The sequence below is a fragment of the Salvelinus sp. IW2-2015 genome, linkage group LG14 (genome assembly GCF_002910315.2).
Source record: "Salvelinus sp. IW2-2015 linkage group LG14, ASM291031v2, whole genome shotgun sequence".
In the NCBI taxonomy this organism is placed as follows: Eukaryota; Metazoa; Chordata; class Actinopteri; order Salmoniformes; family Salmonidae; genus Salvelinus; species Salvelinus sp. IW2-2015.
The window spans coordinates 25,147,544-25,168,812 of NC_036854.1; the positions used below are offsets into that span (position 1 = coordinate 25,147,544).

At 43.9% G+C, this 21,269-nt stretch overlaps 1 protein-coding gene across 2 annotated transcripts in view; it reads left to right on the forward strand.

Moving 5' to 3' along the window:
* The first annotated feature begins 12,159 nt into the window (after window positions 1-12,159).
* The window catches only part of LOC111972571 (WW domain binding protein VOPP1), a 57,559-nt gene continuing 48,449 nt past the window's right edge, over window positions 12,160-21,269 (forward strand). For both annotated transcript variants that reach the window (XM_023999582.2, XM_023999584.2), the window contains exon 1: window positions 12,160-12,578. In XM_023999582.2, coding sequence (XP_023855350.1) covers window positions 12,528-12,578 — 51 coding nt within the window. In that variant the 5' untranslated portion in view covers window positions 12,160-12,527. The remainder of the gene's footprint in view (window positions 12,579-21,269) is intronic.

The window sequence follows — 21,269 nt, forward strand, 5'->3', positions numbered from 1 at the left end:
GCTGGTCCCTATGGCTGGTCCCTCTAGCTGGTCCCTCTGGCTGGTCCCTCTAGCTGGTCCCTCTGGCTGGCTCCTCTGGCTGGCTCCTCTGGCTGGTCCCTCTGGCTGATCCCTCTAGCTGGTCCACCTGGCTGGTCCCTATGGCTGGGCTCCAATTCCACTTTCATCTCCTCTTGATTGCAACAACAAATTACATGCCTGTATGCTTTCCTCTCACTTTCTCACTTCTTACCCATTGCCATGACAACTAGAGTTATTACTCTGAATCTTATTTCACCGGCTAGTCTACTCGCTTCCTCCCCTAAGGAGTGCATGTTTGCCGCGTGCTCAAGTGCTAATTTCTCCAGACTGTTTAGTGTTGCGGTGGCTAACTTCACATGCTGGAGAGTAACTCGTGTTGTACAATGGCGTGACTGCGGGAGGTCCCTGGTTGTACCCCACAGAGTTGACTACACAACTCAGCATGTCGCTTTTGATCAAATCAGGGAGGCCTCGACACCGGCTCTATGGGAGGCTTATTGTAGCCTTTGACACTGACTGACCAGAAGGCCACTGTGGCACAGGCTATCCCTCTCACAATTTGCAACTCGGGTCACTAGCTGAGGCCAATGTGCACCGTACCGTACCACTGGCCAGAAGACACACTAGAGATGTAATATGATAAAGGAACATCACCTACGGTATGATTTGGTGTGACACAGAGAATGTAGCGAACTGTACAAAGAGATGAGTGAGGTAAAGGACTTCTCCCCCAATTCTAGTGTGGAACACGAGGTTCCCCGCTGCTCCCTGTCTGAATGGATATCACTTGTAGGAAATGTGGACTGTAATTGAATTAGTAGATTGTCGCTGCTGACTCCTTGGTGAGCTTGACCTATTGTTGCAGGCTCAGTTCAAAGGTCACCTGGAGCTGTCCCATGGTTCCATGATACTCACGCCCACAACCTCCCCACATGAAATATGACCACACTGCTAAAAGTCTCTTACCTCTCACTAAGGAAGAGACAGAGCCACTTCTAGCCGGGCTAATCAACTGACCAGGCAAGGCCTTTACCCAGGATGCATTTCTGGAACGGATGGATGTTGGACTCTTTTAGAAATGTCTTTCTTACTCATGAGGAGCATCAACATGGATCAACTGCTCCAGTGAACTGAATTTTTGGCCCGTCTTTTGTATATCATTCCAGGAGAAGAAATTGATCTTTCTGCATGTAGAAAATGTTTACTTGGTACATTTGACCAATGTAGTGGAACGGCACGTGACGATAAACTGTACAGGGATAGTGTCTCCAGGTGGATCCAGGGCTAGGAGTGAGGAGATGGGGTACTGCTTGGATTTCTATCCTAACTAATAGGTTTAGGGTCAATGCACACAAGCAAGGCCCACCTCCAAGCAATGTCCAGGATCCCTGGTGTTAATCTGAGCTGAGTTTGGTTGCTGTTGTGTCCTGTTAAGCTTACCCTAATTAGCGAAGACTGTACCTAATGAGTGTCTGACACTCAACTAACTTGTCATACCTGCGTTAATCTCTTGTGAAAGACATTAAATATTCGGTTATGGATTCTGAGATTATACCTGTGCGTTGACGTCAGTAGGAGGAGATCTGTGAAGGTTAAAGCTATGCACGTCACTTTAGGACGCGTTCCTTTTGTGATCATTCTGAGGTTTTCTAGGGCGAGTTGGAGGTCTTGAGGTCTATAATTGATTGTATGACCGCAGGAGAACATCGTAGGAAGGCTGCTATCGCTCATTTACATCCCAATTGCAACCCCTGCAGGTAGTCCCCTGTTGCCTGGCAATATTGGAGAGAACAGCACACGCCTGACTTCCTGCTGTGGATGGATACACTGATACTAATCTAATGTGATGGGGCCACGTACATGGAATTACGCGTCAAACAGGATGATGAGAGGGTAACGTGGTGAGAGTGGATATCTAATCACTCCGCTACGCATTCCTCCCAGCAAAGCACATCTTCTATATGCCCTGTATATTCCATTCTAATCCTATGCCATGTTCGTCCACGCTATCATAATGATGGTGGTAGCCTTGGTGTGGTTGTTTCATGTTGACAGCAGGACAGTGACACTATAACCCAGCCCCATTATGTATCTCCATGGATCTGTAGGATTGTTTTAGCTTGTTTTCTGCTTGCTAATGTCCTCATACTTTTCTGACCCTGCACCTCCACTGACCGTTCCTGGTCAGTAACCCAACTCCGTAACCCAACAAATCTGATTTCGCCACGTTGTACAGAGCAGGTTTTGCTTTGTGTATCTCATGGGATTTATTGAGAGCGGTATGTCCAACCGTGTTTTTTTTTATAGATTTTGATGGATAATCCTTATTAGTGAGGTTAAAACACTTCTGTTCAACAAGCCTTTAAGGTAAGGCTTTCATCAAAGGGAAACGTGTACAGCAGATCTCTCTCTCTCTCTACCCATTGTCCTCCCTGGCAACACAGCCCCCCCCCAACCACGTATAAAGACCAACTCTTTCATTATGGAACGAGACTTGAGGCCAAAACACTCTCTCGTTTGAACCATCTCTCCATGGCAATGGTTGATAGGTAAATACACTTTCCTCCTTCGCTGTGATTTCCTCCTGCTGTAGGGAGGAGGCTCAGATCACAGGGATGCAGCAGGAGAGCTGGATTTGAGCCTGGATTAGAGAAAGGACTTTTCTCCTCCTGTAGATCAGCTCCGATGCAGGGAGAGAGAGGACTGTCTCCTCCTGTAGATCAGCTCCGATGCAGGGAGAGAGAGGACTGTCTCCTCGTAGATCAGCTCGATGCAGGGAGAGAGAGGACTGTCTCCTCCGTAGATCAGCTCCGATTGCAGGGAGAAGAGGGACTGTCTTCCTGTAATCAGCTCGACTGCAGGGAGAGAGAGGACTGTCTCCTCCTTATGATCAAGCTCCGATGCAGGGAGAGAGAGGACTGTCTCCTGTAGATCAGCTCCGATGCAGGAGAGAAAGGGACTGTCTCCTGTAGATCAGCTCCGATGCAGGGAAGAGAGAAGTGTCCTCCTGTAGATACAGCTTCCGATGCAGGGAGAGAGAGGACTGGTCTCCCCTGTATATCAGCTCCGATGCAGGGAGAAGGAGGACTGTCTCCTGTAATCAGCTCCGATGCAGGGAGAGAGAGGACTGTCTCTGTAGATCAGCTCCGATGCAGGGAGAGAAGAGGACTGTCTCTCCTGTAGAGTCAGCTTCGATGCAGGAGAGAGACTGTCTCCTCCTGTAGGTCAGCCCTAGGCAGGGAGAGAGAGGACTGTCTCCTGTAGATGCCAGCAAGAGAACTGTCACTGATGTATGCTGCATCTCAGTCTCTACCATCAATAATACAGCACTCTTAAACAAGTGCCCGTTTTAACTGCAACTTCAATGGTGCATCTATTATTAAAACCCACTGATGCCGATGTAATTATACTAACAAAAATATAAAGCAACGATTTACTGAGTCACAGTTCATATACTGTAAATGGAAATCGGCCAATTGCAATAAATTCATTAGGTCCTAATCTATGGGTTTCAAATCCAAATCAAAGTTTATTTGTCACGTCTGCTGAATACAACAGTGGTAGTAGACCTACAGTGAAATGCTTACTTAACCAATAGTGTGGGAAAAAAAGGTGTGTGTGTGTGTTGGTTGGGGGGGGTTAAGTAAAAAATTAAAACAGTAAAAAGACATTTGAAAATAACAGTAGCAAGGCTATATACAGACACCGGTTAGTCAGGCTTATTGAGGTAGTATGTACATGTAGATATGGTTAAAGTGACTATGCATATATGATGAACAGAGAGTAGCAGAAGCATAAAAAGAGGGGTTGGTGGGTGGCGGGACACAATGCAGATAGCCRGGTTAGCCAATGTGCAGGAGCACTGGTTGGTCGGGCCAATTGAGGTAGTATGTACATGAATGTATAGTTAAAGTGACTATGCATATATGATAAACGTGACATGTCTGGGCAGGGGAGCAGCCATGGGTGGGCCTGGGAGGGCATAGGCCCACCCACTTGCCAGCCAGGTCCACCCACTGGGAAGCCAGGGCCAGCCAATCAGATTGAGTTTTTCCCCACAAAAAGGCTTAATCACAGACAGAAATACTCCTCAGTTTCATCAGCTGTCTGGGAGGCTGATCTCAGATGATCCCGCAGGTGAAGAAGCCGGATGTGGAGGTTCTGGGCTGGCGTGTTTACACGTGGTCTGCAGTTGCGAGGCCGGTTGGACGTACTGCCAAATTCTCTAAAATTATGTTGGAGGTGGCTTATGGTAGAGAATTTAACATTCAATTATATGGCAAAAGCTCTGGTGGACATTCCTGCATTCAGCATGCCAATTGTACACTTCCTCAACTTGAGACATCTGTGGCATTGTGTTGTCACAAAACTGCACATTTTAGTGGCTTTTTGTTGCCCCCAGCACAAGGTGCACCTGTGTAATGATCATGCTTCTTGATATGCCACACCTGTCAGGTGGATGGACTATGTTGGCAAAGGAGAAATGATCACTAACAGGGATGTAATAAATGTGTGCACAACATTGGAGAGAAATAAGCTTTGTGCATATAGATAATGTCTATCTTTTATTTCAGCTCATGAAACATGGGACTAACACTTTACATGTTGCGTTTTATATATTTGTTCAGTATAGTTAGATTCACGTCATTTCATAATTCAAAGGTTATAGAATTTTCAAGCGCTGGATTTAAGTACATTTTATTCTGACTTTAGTCTGGCTTTGAACTGGTATAGTGAGAATTGGATGTGGTGATGCCGACAGTAGGTGTAGCATGTATAATTCAGTGAGAATTGGATGCACTGACGGCCACAGGAGAAAGCTTGGAAAACATTGCACGAAAGCAGCATCTGTAAGAACTGACAGACATCTATAACTCAGTAAGGCCAGTGTTCTCAAAATAGCTCAACTGGAGAAAAAAAATAGCTCATTATGAGGCTTAAATCGCTCTCTTGTACTGGAGGTCACCACCGCTTTCCACTTAAGATCACAACTAAGTTGATGCCGGTGTGTTGTTCGGCTAGTTTAGGTAATACGCCTTACCTTGTTACTTAGGTTAAATTGATGGACGATTCTTTCTGAATTGCTTCTTGAATAGATCCCAAGAGCATGGGAGTCACTCACTACCTAACGTAGATGGGTCATTCAATTTGTAGAACAACTTAACCCATTTTTTTAAGAAAACCTTAAATGTATTCATTGTAAAATGCAGATATTATTATCTAGATATTATGTGAAAACAAATCTGCTAATGTAATGGATTATCCTGTATTTTGCCAAATCTCTCCATAGTCCTGGCAGCAAATATGATACAAGACCTCATTCATGATATCCACTCAGACTGTTTGGGAAGACATGAACATAATTTCTAATATTGTCTATATGGGGTGGAGAAACACTCCATAATGTGTCTATGCTGAGGAAAGCTCCTTACTCCCCCTCGGGTATATAGCAGCATATATGCTGCAGATGGCTGCAGAGAGATGCCACTTACTCAAATCATTTTATTTATGACATGATTTGTTAAACAGGTGTAAAATAATAATACAATGAGTAACGATAACTTTTCTATATACACAGGGTACCAGTACCCGAATCGCTGTGCAGGGTTACGAGGTAATTGAGGTAGATATGTACATATAACTAGGACTAAAGTGACAGCAAATGAATAGTAGCTTCAGCGTATGTGATGAGTCAGTTAGTGCAGAAATGGGCAATGCAGATAGTCCGGATAGCTATTTGGTTTAACTACAGTATTTTACTAAATACACTGAACAAATATAAACGCAACATGTAAAGTGTTTGTTTCATGAGCTGAAATAAAACATCCCAGACTTGATTTATCTCATTCTGTGTACAAATTTGTTTACATCCCTGTTAGTGAGCATTTCTCCTTTGCCAAGATAATCTATCCACCTGACAAGTGTGGCATATCAAGAAGCTGATTAAACAGCAAGATCATTACACAGGTGCCCCGTGTCTGGGGACATAAAAAGGACACTTTTAATGAGGGAGTATGCAATTGGCATGATGACTGAATTGGAGCGGGTCGAGAGTCAAGTTTCCCAGTGTCCACATCACCAACAAACTATCATTGTCCAAACACACCAAGAAAGTCATGAGGGCACGACAATGCTTTTCCCCCCTCAGAAGATTTGGCATGGGTCCCCGGGTCCCCAGATCCTCAAAGTTCTACAGCTGCACCATCCTGACCAGTTGCATCACCACCTGTTATGGCAACAGCTCGGCATCTGACCGTAAGGCACTACAGAGGGTAGTGCGTATAGCTCATTACATCACTGGGGCCAAGCTTCCTGCCATCCAGGACCTATATACTAGGTGGTGTCATTGGAAGGCCAAAAAAAGTGTTGAAGTCTCCAGTCACCCAATTCATAGGCTGTTCTCTGCTACCCCACGGCAAGCGGTACCGGAGAGCCAAGTCTAGGTCCAAAAGGCTCCTTAACAGCTTCTACACCCAAGCCATAAGACTGCTGAACAATTATTAAAATGGACACCCAGACTATTTACACCCCCCCCCCCCTTTGTTTTTACACTGCTGCTACTCGCTGTTTATCTATGCACTGTCACTTTACCCCTACCTACGTGTACAAATTACCTCGACTAATCTGTACCCCCGGAACATTGAGTCTGTACCAGTACRCCCCGTATATAGCCTCGTTATTGTTACTTTTTAAAATGTATTTCTTACTTTAGTTTATCTAGTAAATATTTGCTTAACTCTATTTCTTGAAATGCACTGTTGTATAAGCGCTTGTCAGTGAGCATTTCATTGTTGGTTAGGGGCCTGTAAGTAAGCATTTCACATATAAGGTCTACACCTGTTGTATTCGGCGCATGTGACAATTTTTTAAATATGTTTTTCACACTGCTGATGAGCAATAGCCTTGTCCTAAAAAGGTTATCACCTCACACTAATTCATTGCACTGAATGAGCTACCTCAAGTCATCCCAATTACAAGGCATTGTCAAGATGACTAAGTGGTTGAAGGTAAGTTGGAATCCATTTATCACAGCCAATCATCCTCCGTCATTACAAAGGCAGCCCAATTAAACACAAGAGGTGTATGTTGAGAAAAGGCATTGTCGCCACACCTCTTCTCTTTTGTTAAGATAAAACCACTGTTACCATGACAACAGACACTGGTGAATACACCTGTGTGACAGAAACCTCTGCTTTCACCGGTTTGTTTTTGTACTTTTAGGTTGCTAGATTTTTGCCTGCCTATGTTAAAGGACAATAAAATACTTATGTTCTGTGGTTCTAATCTTGTAGTCCCCAGTCCACCTGGCCTTGCTGCTGTTCCAGTTTCAACTGTTCTGCCTGCGGCTATGGAACTCTGACTGTCCACCGGACGTGCTACTGTCCCGACCTGCTGTTTTCAACTCTCTAGAGACCGCAAGGAGCGGTAGACAATACTCTTAATGATCGGCTATGAAAAGCCAACTGACATTTACTCCTGAGGTGCTGACTTGACACCCTCGATAACTTCTGTGATTATTATTATATTGACCATTCGTGGTCATTTATGAACATTTGAACATCTGGCCATGTTCTGTTATAATCTCCACCCGGCACAGCCAGAAGAGGACTGGCCACCCCTCATAGCCTGGTTCCTCTCTAGGTTCTTCCTAGGTTTTGGCCTTTCTAGGGAGTTTTTCTAGCCATCGTGCTTCTACACCTGCATTGCTTGCTGTTTGGGTTTTAGGCTGGTTTCTGTACAGCACTTCGAGATATTAGCTGATGTACGAGGCTTGCAAGCTGAAAAACACCATCCCAACCGTGAAGAGCACGGGGTGGCAGCATCATGTTGTGGGGGTGCTTTGCTGCAGGAGGGATTGGTGCACTTCACAAAATAGATGGCATCATGAGGCAGGACAATTAGTGGATATATTGAAGCAACATCTCAAGAATACAGTCTGGAAGTTAAACGCTTGTCGCAAATGGGTCTTCCAAATGGACAAGACCCAGATACTTCAAGTTGTGGTAAAATGGCTTAAGGACAACCAAGTCAAGGTATATGGAGTGACCATCACAAAGCCCGGATCATCACTATAGAACATTTGTGGGCAGAACTGAAAAAGTGTGTGCGAGCAAGGAGGCCTACAAACCTGACTCAGTTACACAGCTCTGTCAGGAGGAATGGGCCAAAATTCACCCAACTTATTGTGGGAAGCTTGTGGAAGGCTACCCGAAACGTTTGACCCAAGTTAAACAATTTAAAGGCAATGCTACCAAATACTAATTGAGTGTATATAAACTTCTGACCCACTGGGAATGTGATGAAAGAAATAAAAGCTGAAATAAATAATTCTCTCTACTATTATTCTGACATTCACATTATTAAAATAAAGTCGTGATCCTAACTGAGGTGTATGTAAACTTCCGACTTACACTGTAAAAAAAAAAAAAAATAAAAAAGAAATCGAAATTTGCATGTATTTTTGAAAAAGCTGTTTTCGCTTTGTATTATGGGGTATTGTGTGTAGATTGATGAGGGAAAAATACAATTTAATACATTTTTGAATAAGGCTGTAATGTAACAAAATGTGGAAAAAGTCAAGGGTATAAATACTTTGAAGTGATATATGTATATGATGTAATAAGACCAATGTATATTGTCCTGCTAATAACAGGATTAATAATAAACCCAGCAAAAAAGAAATGTCTCTCACCGTCAACTGCGTTTATTTTCAGCAAAATTAACATGTGTAAATATTTGTATGAACATAACAGATTCAAATACGAGACATAAACTGAACAAGTTCCACAGACATGTGACTAACAGAAATGGAATAATGTGTCCTGAGCAAAGGGGGGTTAAAATCATAAAGATAACACGTCAGTATCTGGTGTGGCCACCAGCTGCATTAAGTACAGCAGTGCATCTCCTTCTCATGGACTGCACCAGATTTACCAGTTCTTGCTGTGAGATGTTACCCCACTCTTCCACCAAGGCACCTGCAAGTTCCCGGACATTTCTGGGGGGAATGGCCCTAGCCCTCACCCTCCGATCCAACAGGTCCCAGACGTGCTCAATGGGATTGAGATCCAGGCTCCTCGCTGGCCATGGCACAACACTGACATTCCTGTCTTGCAGGAAATCACGCACAGAATGAGCAGTATGGCTGGTGAATTTGTCATGCTGGAGGGTCATGTCAGGATGAGCCTGCAGGAAGGGTACCACACAATCTCTCTTTCATATCGTCTGAGATCCCCAAAGATTTGAAAGCTGTCGCGGTCATCCCCCTCTTCAAAGGGGGAGACACTCTAGACCCAAACTGTTATAGACCTATATCCATCCTTTCCTGCCTTTCTAAAATCTTCGAAATCCAAGTTAACAAACAGATCACCGACCATTTCGAATCCCCCGTACCTTCTCCCCTATGCAATCTGGTTTCCGAGCTGGTCATGGGTGCACCTCAGCCACGCTCAAGGTCCTAAACGATATCATAACCGCCATCGATAAAAGACAGTACTATGCAGCCGTCTTCATTGACCTGGCCAAGGCTTTCGACACTGTCAATCACCGCATTCTTATCGGCAGATTCAATAGCCTTCGCTTCTCAATTGACTGCCTCGCCTGGTTCACCAACTACTTCTCAGACAGAGTTCAGTGTGTCAAATCGGAGGGCCTGTTGTCCGGACCTCTGGCAGTCTATATCAGGGTGCCACAGGGTTCAATTCTCGGGCAGACTCTTTTCTATGTATATATCAATGATGTCGCTCTTGCTGCTGGTGATTCTCTGATCCACCTCTACGCAGACGACACCATTCTGTATACATCTGGCCCTTCTTTGGACACTGTGCTAACAAACCTCCAAACGAGCTTCAATGCCATACAACACTCCTTCCGTGGCCTCCAGCAGCTTTTTAAATGCAAGTAAAACTAAGAGCATGCCCTTCAACCAACTGCTGCCCGCACCTTTCCGCCCGACTATTATCACTACTCTGGACGGTTCTGACCTAGAACATGTGGACAACTACAAATACCTAGGTGTCTGGTTAGACTGTAAACTCTCCTTCCAGACTCACATTAAGCATCTCCAATCCAAAATGAAATCTAGAATCAGCTTCCTATTTCGCAACAAAGCCTCCTTCACTCATGCTGCCAAACATACCCTCGTAAAACGGACTATCCTACCGATCCTTGACTTCGGCAATGTCATTTACAAAATAGCCCCCAACACTCTACTCAGCAAACTGGAAACTATCAGTGCCATCCGTTTTGTCACCAAAGCTCCATATACTACCCACCACTGCGACCTGTATGCTCTCATTGGCTGGCCCTCTACATTGGCTGGCCTTCCACTACATATTTGTCGCCAAACCCACTGGCTCCAGGTCATCTATAAGTATTTGCTAGGTAAAGCCCCACCTTATCTCAGCTCACTGGTCACCATAGCAACACCCACCRGTAGCACGCCCTCCAGCAGGTATATTGCACTGGTCATCCCCAAAGCTAACACTTCCTTTGGCCGCCTTTCCTTCCAGTTCTCTGCTGCCAATGACTGGAACGAATTGCAAAAATCTCTGAAGTTGGAGTCTTATATCTAACTTTAAGCATCAGCTGTCAGAGCAGCTTACCGATCACTGTACCTGTACACAGCCAATCTGTAAATAGCACACCCAACTTCCTCATCCCCATATTATTACTTACCATCTTGCTCTTTTGCACTCCAGTATCTCTACTTGCACATCATCATCTGCACATCTATCACTCCAGTATTAATGCTAAATTTAAATGATTTCGCCTCTATGGCCTATTTATTGCCTACCTCCCTACTCTTCTACATTTGCACACACTGTACATAGATTATTATTTTTTTCTTTCTATTGTGTACGTTTGTTTATGTAACTCTGTGCTGTTGTTTTTGTCGCACTGCTTTGCTTTATGTTGGCCAGGCCGCAGTTGTAAATGAGAACTTGTTCTCAACTGGCCTACCTGGTTAAATAAAGGTGAAAAAATATATAATAAAACATGAGGGAGGAGGATGTCTTCCTTGTAACGCACAGCGTTGAGATTGCCGGGCAATGACAACAAGCTCAGTCCGATGATGCTGTGACACACCGGCCCAGACCATGACGGACCTTCACCTCCAAATCGAGTACAGGCCTCGGTGTAACGCTCATTCCTTCGACGATAAACGCGAATCCGACCATCACACCTGGTGAGACAAAACCGCGACTCATCAGTGATGAGCACTTTTTGCCAGTCCTGTCTGGTCCAGCGACGGTGGGTTTGTGCCCATAGGTGACGTTGTTGGCGGTGATGTCTGTTGAGGACCTGCCTTACAACAGGCCTACAAGCCCTCAGTCCAGCCTCTCTCAGCGTATTGCGGACAGTCTGAGCACTGATGGAGGGATTGTGCATTCCTGGTGTAACTCAGGCAGTTGTTGTTGCCATCCTGTATCCTGGATTTGATGTTTGGATGTACCGATCCTGTGCAGGTGTTGTTACACGTGGTCTGCCACTACGAGGACGATCAGCTGTCCGTCCTGTCTCCCTGTAGCGCTGTCTTAGGCGTCTCACAGTACGGACATTGCAATTTATTGCCCTGGCCACATCTGCAGTCCTCATGCCTCCTTGCAGCATGCCTAAGGCACGTTCACGCAGATGAGCAGMGACCCTGGGCATCTTTCTTTTGGTGTTTTTCAGAGTCAGTAGAAAGGCCTCTTTAGAGTCCTACGTTTTCATAATTCATTGCCTACCGTCTGAAAGCTGTCACTGTCTTAACGACCGTTCCAGAGGTGCATGTTCATTAGTTGTTTATGGTTCATTGAACAAACATGGGAAACAGTGTTTAAACCCTTTACAATGAAGATCTGTGAAGTTATTTGGATTTTTCGAATTGTCTTTGAAAGACAGGGTCCTGAAAAYGGGACTTTTTTTTTTTTGCCGAGTTGAGAATAGGCTACTGCACCTAGATGAAATGTCAGAGAATCTCATTGCATATAAGATCATGTGGTGTCTTCACTCCCTCTGTGATTATACATATTCGAGTTATCATATTTCACATTTTCAGAATCAAGAATTCCTCAACTGCATTATGGGGAGGGACAGGAGTAGACAACCTTTTGATTCACCTTATTTGATTTACCTAAACAGGAGTATCTTCCGGGCTGTTTTGTTAGCGAAAGGGGGCGTGGATTACCGTAAATCCTAATGTAATGCAGCTGTTAGGATAGCCTGCATAATGTCATTGACTACCTTCTTTTTTATCTTTCTTTGGAGCAGTTTTGCTTCAAAATGATATGATCTAATCGCGGAAACAATGCCACTAGACCAACAGGAACTCGAGCTAACATTGGCGCTGTCACTGCTCCTATCCCGCATTGACTGCTGGGTTACGCGGAGGCTCGTCGGTCGTATGCTTTGTGTGATGCGGGAAGCTGCTGAACGTTTTGTAGTGGAATGAAATCGACATTGTGATAAGGACTTTGTTCATCTTTTCATTCAAAACGGAGTTTGAAATTCGGCAAGGAGAGATGAAGAATCTACTCCCTGGGATAGTCCTGACGTTTTTTATATTTTTAGAGGTGAGCAGCCCTTAGACAACATCGGCTATTGCCAACTATATAACGGGCGTTTATGGGATTACGCTGTACCTTTTTTGATATAATTTTAATTATGGTTGAAAAGAGAACATTATGACGTGAATGATGCTTTACTGTTAATTTGTCATGGTGGATATATTTAACAATATTTCCAAAGAACGAAGCATCTGCCCCCATCAGATGATATACAGTGTAGGCTACAGTATGATGCAATTTGGCTAAGCCCTTTGTCTTTCTGTCCATTCCTCCGTAACAAAACGGAACTCTTCGCGTAGGTAATATTGACCAAATCGAGTGCAAAAATGGTTACAAGGAAATTATTTTATTTCTGTACAACCGTAAGTGATACTGTCTGGGTTCCTAACTTTATCATGGCCTTTTCAATATCTCTCTTCTTTTAACATTTGGAGACGGTACAGGCTTACAAACTCATTCATGAGCCACACATTTGTATGAGAAACATACATGTGGAATTGCCCTCTTGATCCACTGAAAATCACAATGTAAGATTGTTGGAAGACTTTTTGATAATTTCACCAGGTTTTTTTATTTTATTATTATTTTTCATAAATTAACAATTTTGAATGGAATTCTAATCTGCCATGACCTAGTAAAATCTCTTGTGTGCTATATCCATAACACTGCAACAAGCCTGTTTTGGTTTCTGTCGAATCCATTTTCATTACACTAGATCTTTATCTTTTCAATTATGCCAAGTCAGTTGAACTATACTCTGTGCCGGATATCATGCTGTCCAATGTACTTGGCTCATATTTTTTATTTATTTAACCTTTTATTTAACTAGGCAAGTCAGTTAAGAAGAAATTCTTATTTACAATGACGGCCTTCCTCGGCCAAAGCCTCCCCTAACCAGGACGATGCTGGGCCAAGTGTGCGCCGATCGCGACTGGTTGTGATACAGCCCGGGATCGAACCAGGATCTGTAGTGACGCCTCTAGCACTGAGGCGCAGTGCCTTAGACCGCTGCGCCACTCGGGAGCAGCATCCTATGGATGCTCATGCCCTATAATATTTAATTTCAGTTATGTTATTAAAGTAACTAATGTACAAGGTTTTGTGCTGGTTTAGTCCATGCTTAGTCAATAACAGACCGTTTAGCACGCATGCAAACCGACACTAACGTTCACTCTGAAAACACACGCTGAAGTTCAAGCAATATCCAAATTCTACCATGTCTGCCAATCTACTTCCACCAACCTACTTCACAAGAAGTGTAAAATCGCAGCGTAAGAAGATGTATGATTACCACTGAAATTGAAATGCTGTCTTTTTTWAATTTAATAAAGTGAATAAGTCAAGTAGGGAAAAAGTCTCTGTGCAGGCTGCAATAACCAAGCTTTGCTTGGTCATGAATCCAGAATTGATGTGCTCAACTCAATTGTCAAATGTCTTTGGGTGCTTAGTTGGAAAGGCATATCAGTTGATGGGCTTGGTCATGGACACCTTTTCAAGAGGGGGAGAGAGAGACTGGCTATTTTTAAAGTGGCAGGTTAGTTTTGAGATTAACCTCGCCTGGCCAGCTCACTATGACACCATAACATGGCAGTGGAAAGCTCCCCCGGCAGGAATGTGACCAGAAGCTTCTGTGGTGCTGTGCTGGAGGTGTCAGGTTCTGTGGAGATGGAGGGTTTGCGGTCCAGCGACCCAATGAGACGAGTCAGCCTCTCCATGCTGGAAGGTCACTGCCCCCCCCCCCCCAGGGTGTGGCTCCATTAACTTCCCTAACACACTCTGGCACTAAGATAGCAGCTCTGTGACTGGGAGAGAGCTGGATAAGAGCTTCAGCATGGACTGCCTTCCTCACTCTTTGTAGAAGGCACTATTATGGTTTTGTAAGCTTTTGACTCGGCAGAAATCGAGTGTACATGTTTTGATGTTTCCAGTATGACGTTTGTATCTTATAGACAAAAAAAGCATACCCTACAGTATTGGGCTCTTTGTTACTTTGGATTCTAATAGATAGGGGCTACTGTATATCTTCACAACTCGACTACCAGAATAGCATTAGAGGGAGGAGACCCCACTAGATATTATTTCAACAATGGGTGTTCCTTGAGGGGATTGTGCCTCATCTTGTACTATAGTTCTATACTGACCAGAGGTATTAGGATAAATTCTGGGTTATCACCACCGCTTCACATTGGGGTGGCAGGGTAGCCTAATGGTTAGAGCGTTGGGCTAGTAACCGAAAGGTTGCAAGTTCGAATCCCCGAGCTGACAAGGTACAAATCTGTCGTTCTGCCCCTGAACAAGGAAGTTCCTAGGCTGTCATTGAAAATAAGAATTTGTTCTTAACTGACTTGCCTAGTAAAATAAACATTACCAAATTATCTTCTGCTCTTCGGCAGTTTTCTCTGTAGCCGAAGGGACAACCGAGTGAGTGACTGTTATACAACAGCAAACTGCGGCATCCTGCTTGGTTTTGTCCCAGATGGGCCGGGATTTTGGGAGGACAAGTGTTATTTGTTTAGGAGTATAACTGCCTCTTTATATTCAGCCTCAGCCATTTGAAGCCTTTTAAAGTGGTAAAAATACTCCAGAGATTTTATTCACTCACAGTTGACACGATCGGACAGTTTTATGGCCGGTTTATGTAAAGTAAAGTGGGGAAATCCATCAAAAGACGATCACAAAGCTAACTTGCCATCCAAAASGATATAGGATTACAAAATTATTTTAAAACTACTGCATTAATCCGACCAGTCATTCATTAGTCATATCATGTCACTGTACTGTAGCTGGGTCATAAATCATAGACATTGGAGGTAGAGTCATAATGGTAAGACTACTATTACATTTACTATATTATAAAATGGTCAAGTCAATGAGATACTGTTTGACCAGAGTCTGTCAATCACATGACGAGTCTACTATCCATGGATGCATTAGAGATGTCTTGGCTTGGTCAATGTCTTGAAACGTGGAGGGACAGTTTTGTTATATGTTTACTTGCCGATTTGGTTGCGGAATTGTTTTGTTGACAGTATGACAACAAAGAGGGGTTCGGTTTGGGCTTGGTTGGTATACCGAGGCATTTTGGAATACTGTTGGGTATGATTTTCAGTACGGGGGGAATAGTAGTAGGTCAAGGTCATGGCCACATTTTAAAATGTATATTATCACAAGCTAAGCACAACTGAAGTTGGTTGTATACCTCTGGTCAAACAGTATCTCATTGACTTGACCATTTGGATGGCAAGTTAGCTTTGTGAACCAAGCAGGATGCAGCAGTCTGTTGTATAATGGTCACTCACTCGGTTGTCCCTTCGGCTACAGAGAAAACAGCCGACCAAGCAACTGACGCTCTGCAGGTCTTCAGATACTACATTAGAGGGACAATTTAACATACTTGCAAATCAAATCAAATGTATTTATATAGCCCTTCTTACATCAGCTGATATCTCAAAGTGCTGTACAGAAACCCAGCCTAAAACCTCAAACCGCAAGCAATGCAGGTGTAGAAGCACGGTGGCTAGGGAAAACTCCCTAGAAAGGCCAAAACCTAGGAAGAAACCTAGAGAGGAACCAGGCTCTGAGGGGTGGCCAGTCCTCCTCTGGCTGTGCCGGGTGGAGATTATAACAGAACATGGCCAAGATGTTCAAATGTTCATAAATGACCAGCATGGTCAAATAATAATAATCACAGTAGTTGTCGAGGGAGCAGCAAGTCAGCACCTCAGGAGTAAATGTCAGTTYGCTTTTCATAGCCGATCATTAAGAGTATCTCTACCGCTCCTGCTGTCTCTAGAGAGTTGAAAACAGCAGGTCTGGGACAGGTAGCACGTCCGGTGAACAGGTCAGGGTTCCWTAGCCGCAGGCAGAACAGTTGAAACTGGAGCAGCAGCACYGCCAGGTGGACTGGGGACAGCAAGGAGTCATCATGCCAGGTAGTCCTGAGGCATGGTCCTAGGGCTCAGGTCCTCCAAGAGAGAGAAAGAGAGAATTAGAGAGAGCATACTTAAATTCACACAGGACACCGGATAAGACAGGAGAAGTACTCCAAACTGACCCCAGCCCCCCAACATATAAACTACTGCAGCATAAATACTGGAGGCTGAGACAGGAGGGGTCAGGAGACACTGTGGCCCCATCCGATGATACCCCCGGACAGGGCCAAACAGGAAGGATATAACCCCACCCAATTTGCCAAAGCACAGCCCCCACACCACTAGAGGGATACCTTCAACCATCAACTTACCATCCTGAGACAAGGCCAAGTATAGCCCAAAAAACTCCCCTGCTTTAACTAAGCGTGTGCAGTTGGAGTGTTGTGGTCTTTGTGGTTGGCCTGGGTATCTGGGGGGGGCTCAGCTCCTGAGATACTACATAGCTGTGGACCCTGCTGTTTGGCAGTGCCACAGTGGGGAGTTTGGTCCCACAAACAGGCAGTTTGTTCCAACCATGGCGGCCCTCTCCCTGCCAGGGTGTCGCCGTATTGTCCATTCTTTCCAACAGCCAACCCCCTGCCAAATGCTCAATTATATGGCCTTAGTCCCAACCTTCAATGACTGTCCCCCTTCTCTGGTGGTGAGAGCTAGGAAACATCCTAGGGTCATTCAGCGGTAGAACCAGTGAGCTACTCTGAACGCAACACGTAAAGTGTTTGTCCCATGTTTTATGAGCTGAAGTAAAAGATCCCCAAAATGTTCCTTACACACAAAAGGCAGGATTGATTCTACATTTGTATGTTAGGTATCGATATGACGTTTGGCGGCGCCTAATCAGTCAGTTTTGTAACCGCCTGGCTAGGGCTGGGCGATATGGCCAAAATATTATATCACAGTATTAAAAAAAAAAAAATTGGGACGGTATGACCGTATTTTTTAATAGTAAAAGTTGTACATTTGCTTTATGAGTAGTGAGTGATCCTAGGGTGCCATTCTCATTTTGTGCACTCAATTGCGGTGGTGGAAAAAGTACCCAATTGTCATACTTGAATAAAAGTAAAAATACGTTAAGTGAGTCACCCAGTAAAATACTACTTTTTTTCAAATACTAAAGTATTTGTTTTTTTWAATATACTTAAGTATCAAAAGTAAATGTAATTGTTAAAATGTACTTAAGTATCAAAAGTAAAAGTATAAATAATTTCAAATTCCTTATTAATTAAACCAGATGGCACCATTTTCTTGTTTATTTTTTATTGACGGATAGCCAGGGGCACACTCCAACACTCAGACAATTTACAAACAAAGCATTTGTGTTTAGTGAGTATTCCAGATCAGAGGCAGTAGATGACCAGGGATGTTCTCTTGACAAGTGTGTGAATTGGAACATTTTCCTGTCCTGTTAAGCATTCAAAATGTAACGAGTACTTTTAGGTGTCAGGGAAAATGTATGGAGTAAAAAGTACAGTATTTTATTTTGGAATGTAGTGAAATAAAAGTTGTCAAAAATAAAAAAAATAGTAAAGTACAGATACCAAAAAAATATAACTTAAGCAGTACTTTAAACTATTTTTACTTAAGTACTTTACACCACTACTCAATTGAGGTAGTTTCCACACTGCCACGTAGTGCTGCATGATATGGGCAAATATTATAGGACTTATTTTTAGCCAAATGTTGCAATTGTGATTTGACTTGCGAAGTAGAGCAAAACTGTTGGAATCATGGAAATATAATGACTATTCTAATTCTATAGTTAGAATATAATAGTGGGCACTTTGAATACAGTGTTGTTTGAGATGACAATGAATTAAAATGCCAGAGGGGGAGTTATTGTGACAGGGTAGGAACTAAAGTGTTGATAAGTGTTTCCTAGGGGACCCTATAAGCTTCGGCTACATTGCATGTTTTCTCTTAGCTACTTCATGTAGCTAACATATTCTTGCTTTGTATATTCCTCTTTGGTTTAGATACTGTTGCACAAACAACATGCTGATTTTAGGTCTAAACCATCATTGGTATTATCAGGCTGTATTAGCTAGCTACATTTGCTCTTACTCGGTACATTTATTAGCTAGCTAGCTATTAGCATTAGCGGCTAACAATTAGCATCTCACAAGATTTAGGGCAACATCCTAAGAAAAGACAAACTAGCTGTTTGCTGATATAAGAAACACAAACTAATAGTGTCATTATAGAACGCTAGTGGATTTATATTAAGAAGCAAAGTGAAAACAGCATTGTTGTCATCAACATTGTTGCATGTGCTGCTTTGACCATGCAGACTGAACGCAAGTGTCTCGTGGTTGAGGAGCATCAAATGCGCCCCTTGAGTGACAGGGGGCGTGGCTAGGTCTGTGTGGAAAGTCACGGAGAGAAAGAGCGGAGAGCGAAAAAACTATAACAATTTACATTACACATGGTGTATCACATTTAACAAACCAAACATTCAAATACATTTATGAAAGGTAAAGTAAAACCCAAACCGGTCCCTGCATCATAAAATAGGGTATACCGCCCAGCCCTACGCCTGGCTGAGTGGGAGTGTGGGTGGAATGAGCGAGCTCGCCTGGCAAGCAGAGCGCGAAACTCGTGGGTAAATGAAACTTGGTAGTCTGCCTGGAAATTAATTTTCAAATATTTTTCATAAAAATAGTTGAGAGTGCCAAATTCAAGTACTTTAAGCACCTTTAAGCTTGGGTAGGGATGTGTCGTGTGGGGTAGCTCAAGTTTTGAGCACGAATTTGTTTATATCCCTGTAAGTGAGCATTTTTCTTTTGCCAAGATAATCCATCCACCTGACAGGTGTGGCAGATCAAGAAGATGATTAAACCGCATGATCATTACACAGGTGCACCTTGTGCTGGGGACAATAAAAGGCCACTAAAATGTCTAGTTCTGTCACTCAACACAATGCTATAGATGTTTTGAGGGAGCGTGCAATTGGCATGCTGACTGCAGGAATGTCCACTGGAGCTGTTTCCAGATAATTGAATGTTAATTTCTCTACCATAAGCCACATCCAATGTCGTTTTAGAGAATTTGGCAGTATGTCCAACCGGCCTCGCAACTGAAGACCACGTATAACCATGCCAGCCCAGGACCTCCACGTCCACCTTCTTCACCTGCAGGATCATCTGATGAGACCAGCTGCCCATACAACTGATGAAACTGTGGGATTGCACAACCAAATAATTTCTGAACAAATTGTCAAACTGTCTTAAGGAAGCTCATGGGCGTGTTCGTCGTCATCACCAGGGTCTTGACCCTGCAGTTCAGTGGGCAAATGCTCACATTCGATGGCCACTGGCACGCTGGAGAAGTGTGCTCTTCACAGATAAATCCTGGTTTCAACTGTACCGGGCAGTTGGCAGACTGTGTGGGCGAGCGGTTTGCTGATGGCAACGTTTTGAACAGAGTGACCCGTGGTGGGGTGATGGTATGGGCAGGCATAAGCTATGGACAACGAACATAATTGCATTTTATTGACGGCAATTTGAATGCACAGAGGTACCGTGACGAGATCCTGAGGCCCATTGTTGTGCCATTCATCCACTGACATCACCTCATGTTTCAGCATGATAATGCATGGCCCCATGTCGCAAGGATCTTTACACAATTCCTGGAAGCTGAAAATGTCCCAGTTCTTCCATGGCCTGCATACTCGCCAGACATGTCTCCCATTGAGCATGTTTAGGATGCTCTGGATCAATGTGTTCCAGTTCCCGGGAGCTTCGCACAGCCATTGAAGAGGAGCGGGACAACATTCCACATGTCACAATCAACAGCCTGAACAACTCCATGTGAAGGAGATGCTGCATGAGGCAAGTGGTGGTCACACCAGATACTGACTGGTTTTCTGATCCACACCCCTACCCTTTTTAAGGTATCTGTGACCAACAGATGCATATCTGTATTCCCAGTCATGTGAAATCTATAGTTTAGGGCCTATTCATTTAAATTGACTGATTTTCTTATGAGCTGTGACTCAGTGAAATTGTGCTTGTATTTGTGTGTGTGTGTGTGTGTGTGTGTGTGTGTGTGTGTGTGTGTGTGTGTGTGTGTGTGTGTGTGTGTGTGGTGGTGTGGTGTATAAACCCTGTATTGCCGACACTATGTATTGGCTAATGAGAGGCTTTGAAGCCACCGGTTGTCCCTATTGGCACTCCTCAGAAGAAGCAGTCCTCCATAGGAATGAATGGAATCCTAAAGTATTTAAATTAAATGTTTCAAGGACAAAATTGGCTCATAATAAAWWAAAAAAATGCATTAAGGTGTCTAATAGAATAAACATGGCAAAAACAAATGTGTGGTGGGGTGTACCAAAAGGGATGTACGGTGGCTTCAAAACAGCGGCCCTTGTCACTCATTGTGCGTGTGTGGGTATAACTCATTGGGTAGAACCCACATCCGTTGTGCCCTCAGTGGCCACACATTGTGGGGGAAAACACATGGCACAAACCACAAAGGGGATTCCTGGATGCTCCTGGGATAAAATGTCACATCAGCCATCCACACGTCCGGGATTTTGCTCCAGCCAGTCCGTTGGCGGCCATTTTCACTTCTCTATAAAAGCTTCTCCACCCACACCTCTCCAAAGACGAGCCAGGCTTCATTGTCTTCTATAGTTAATCTCGCACTTCGTTGAGAGATGTATGTGGGTGCACCTCAATAGTCTGACCTTTTTCCACAACTGGGCAGGTAAGAGCAGCAGGGCATGGTCACCTATTCTGAGCCAGCCACAGACTATTGAGATGCAGCCCAT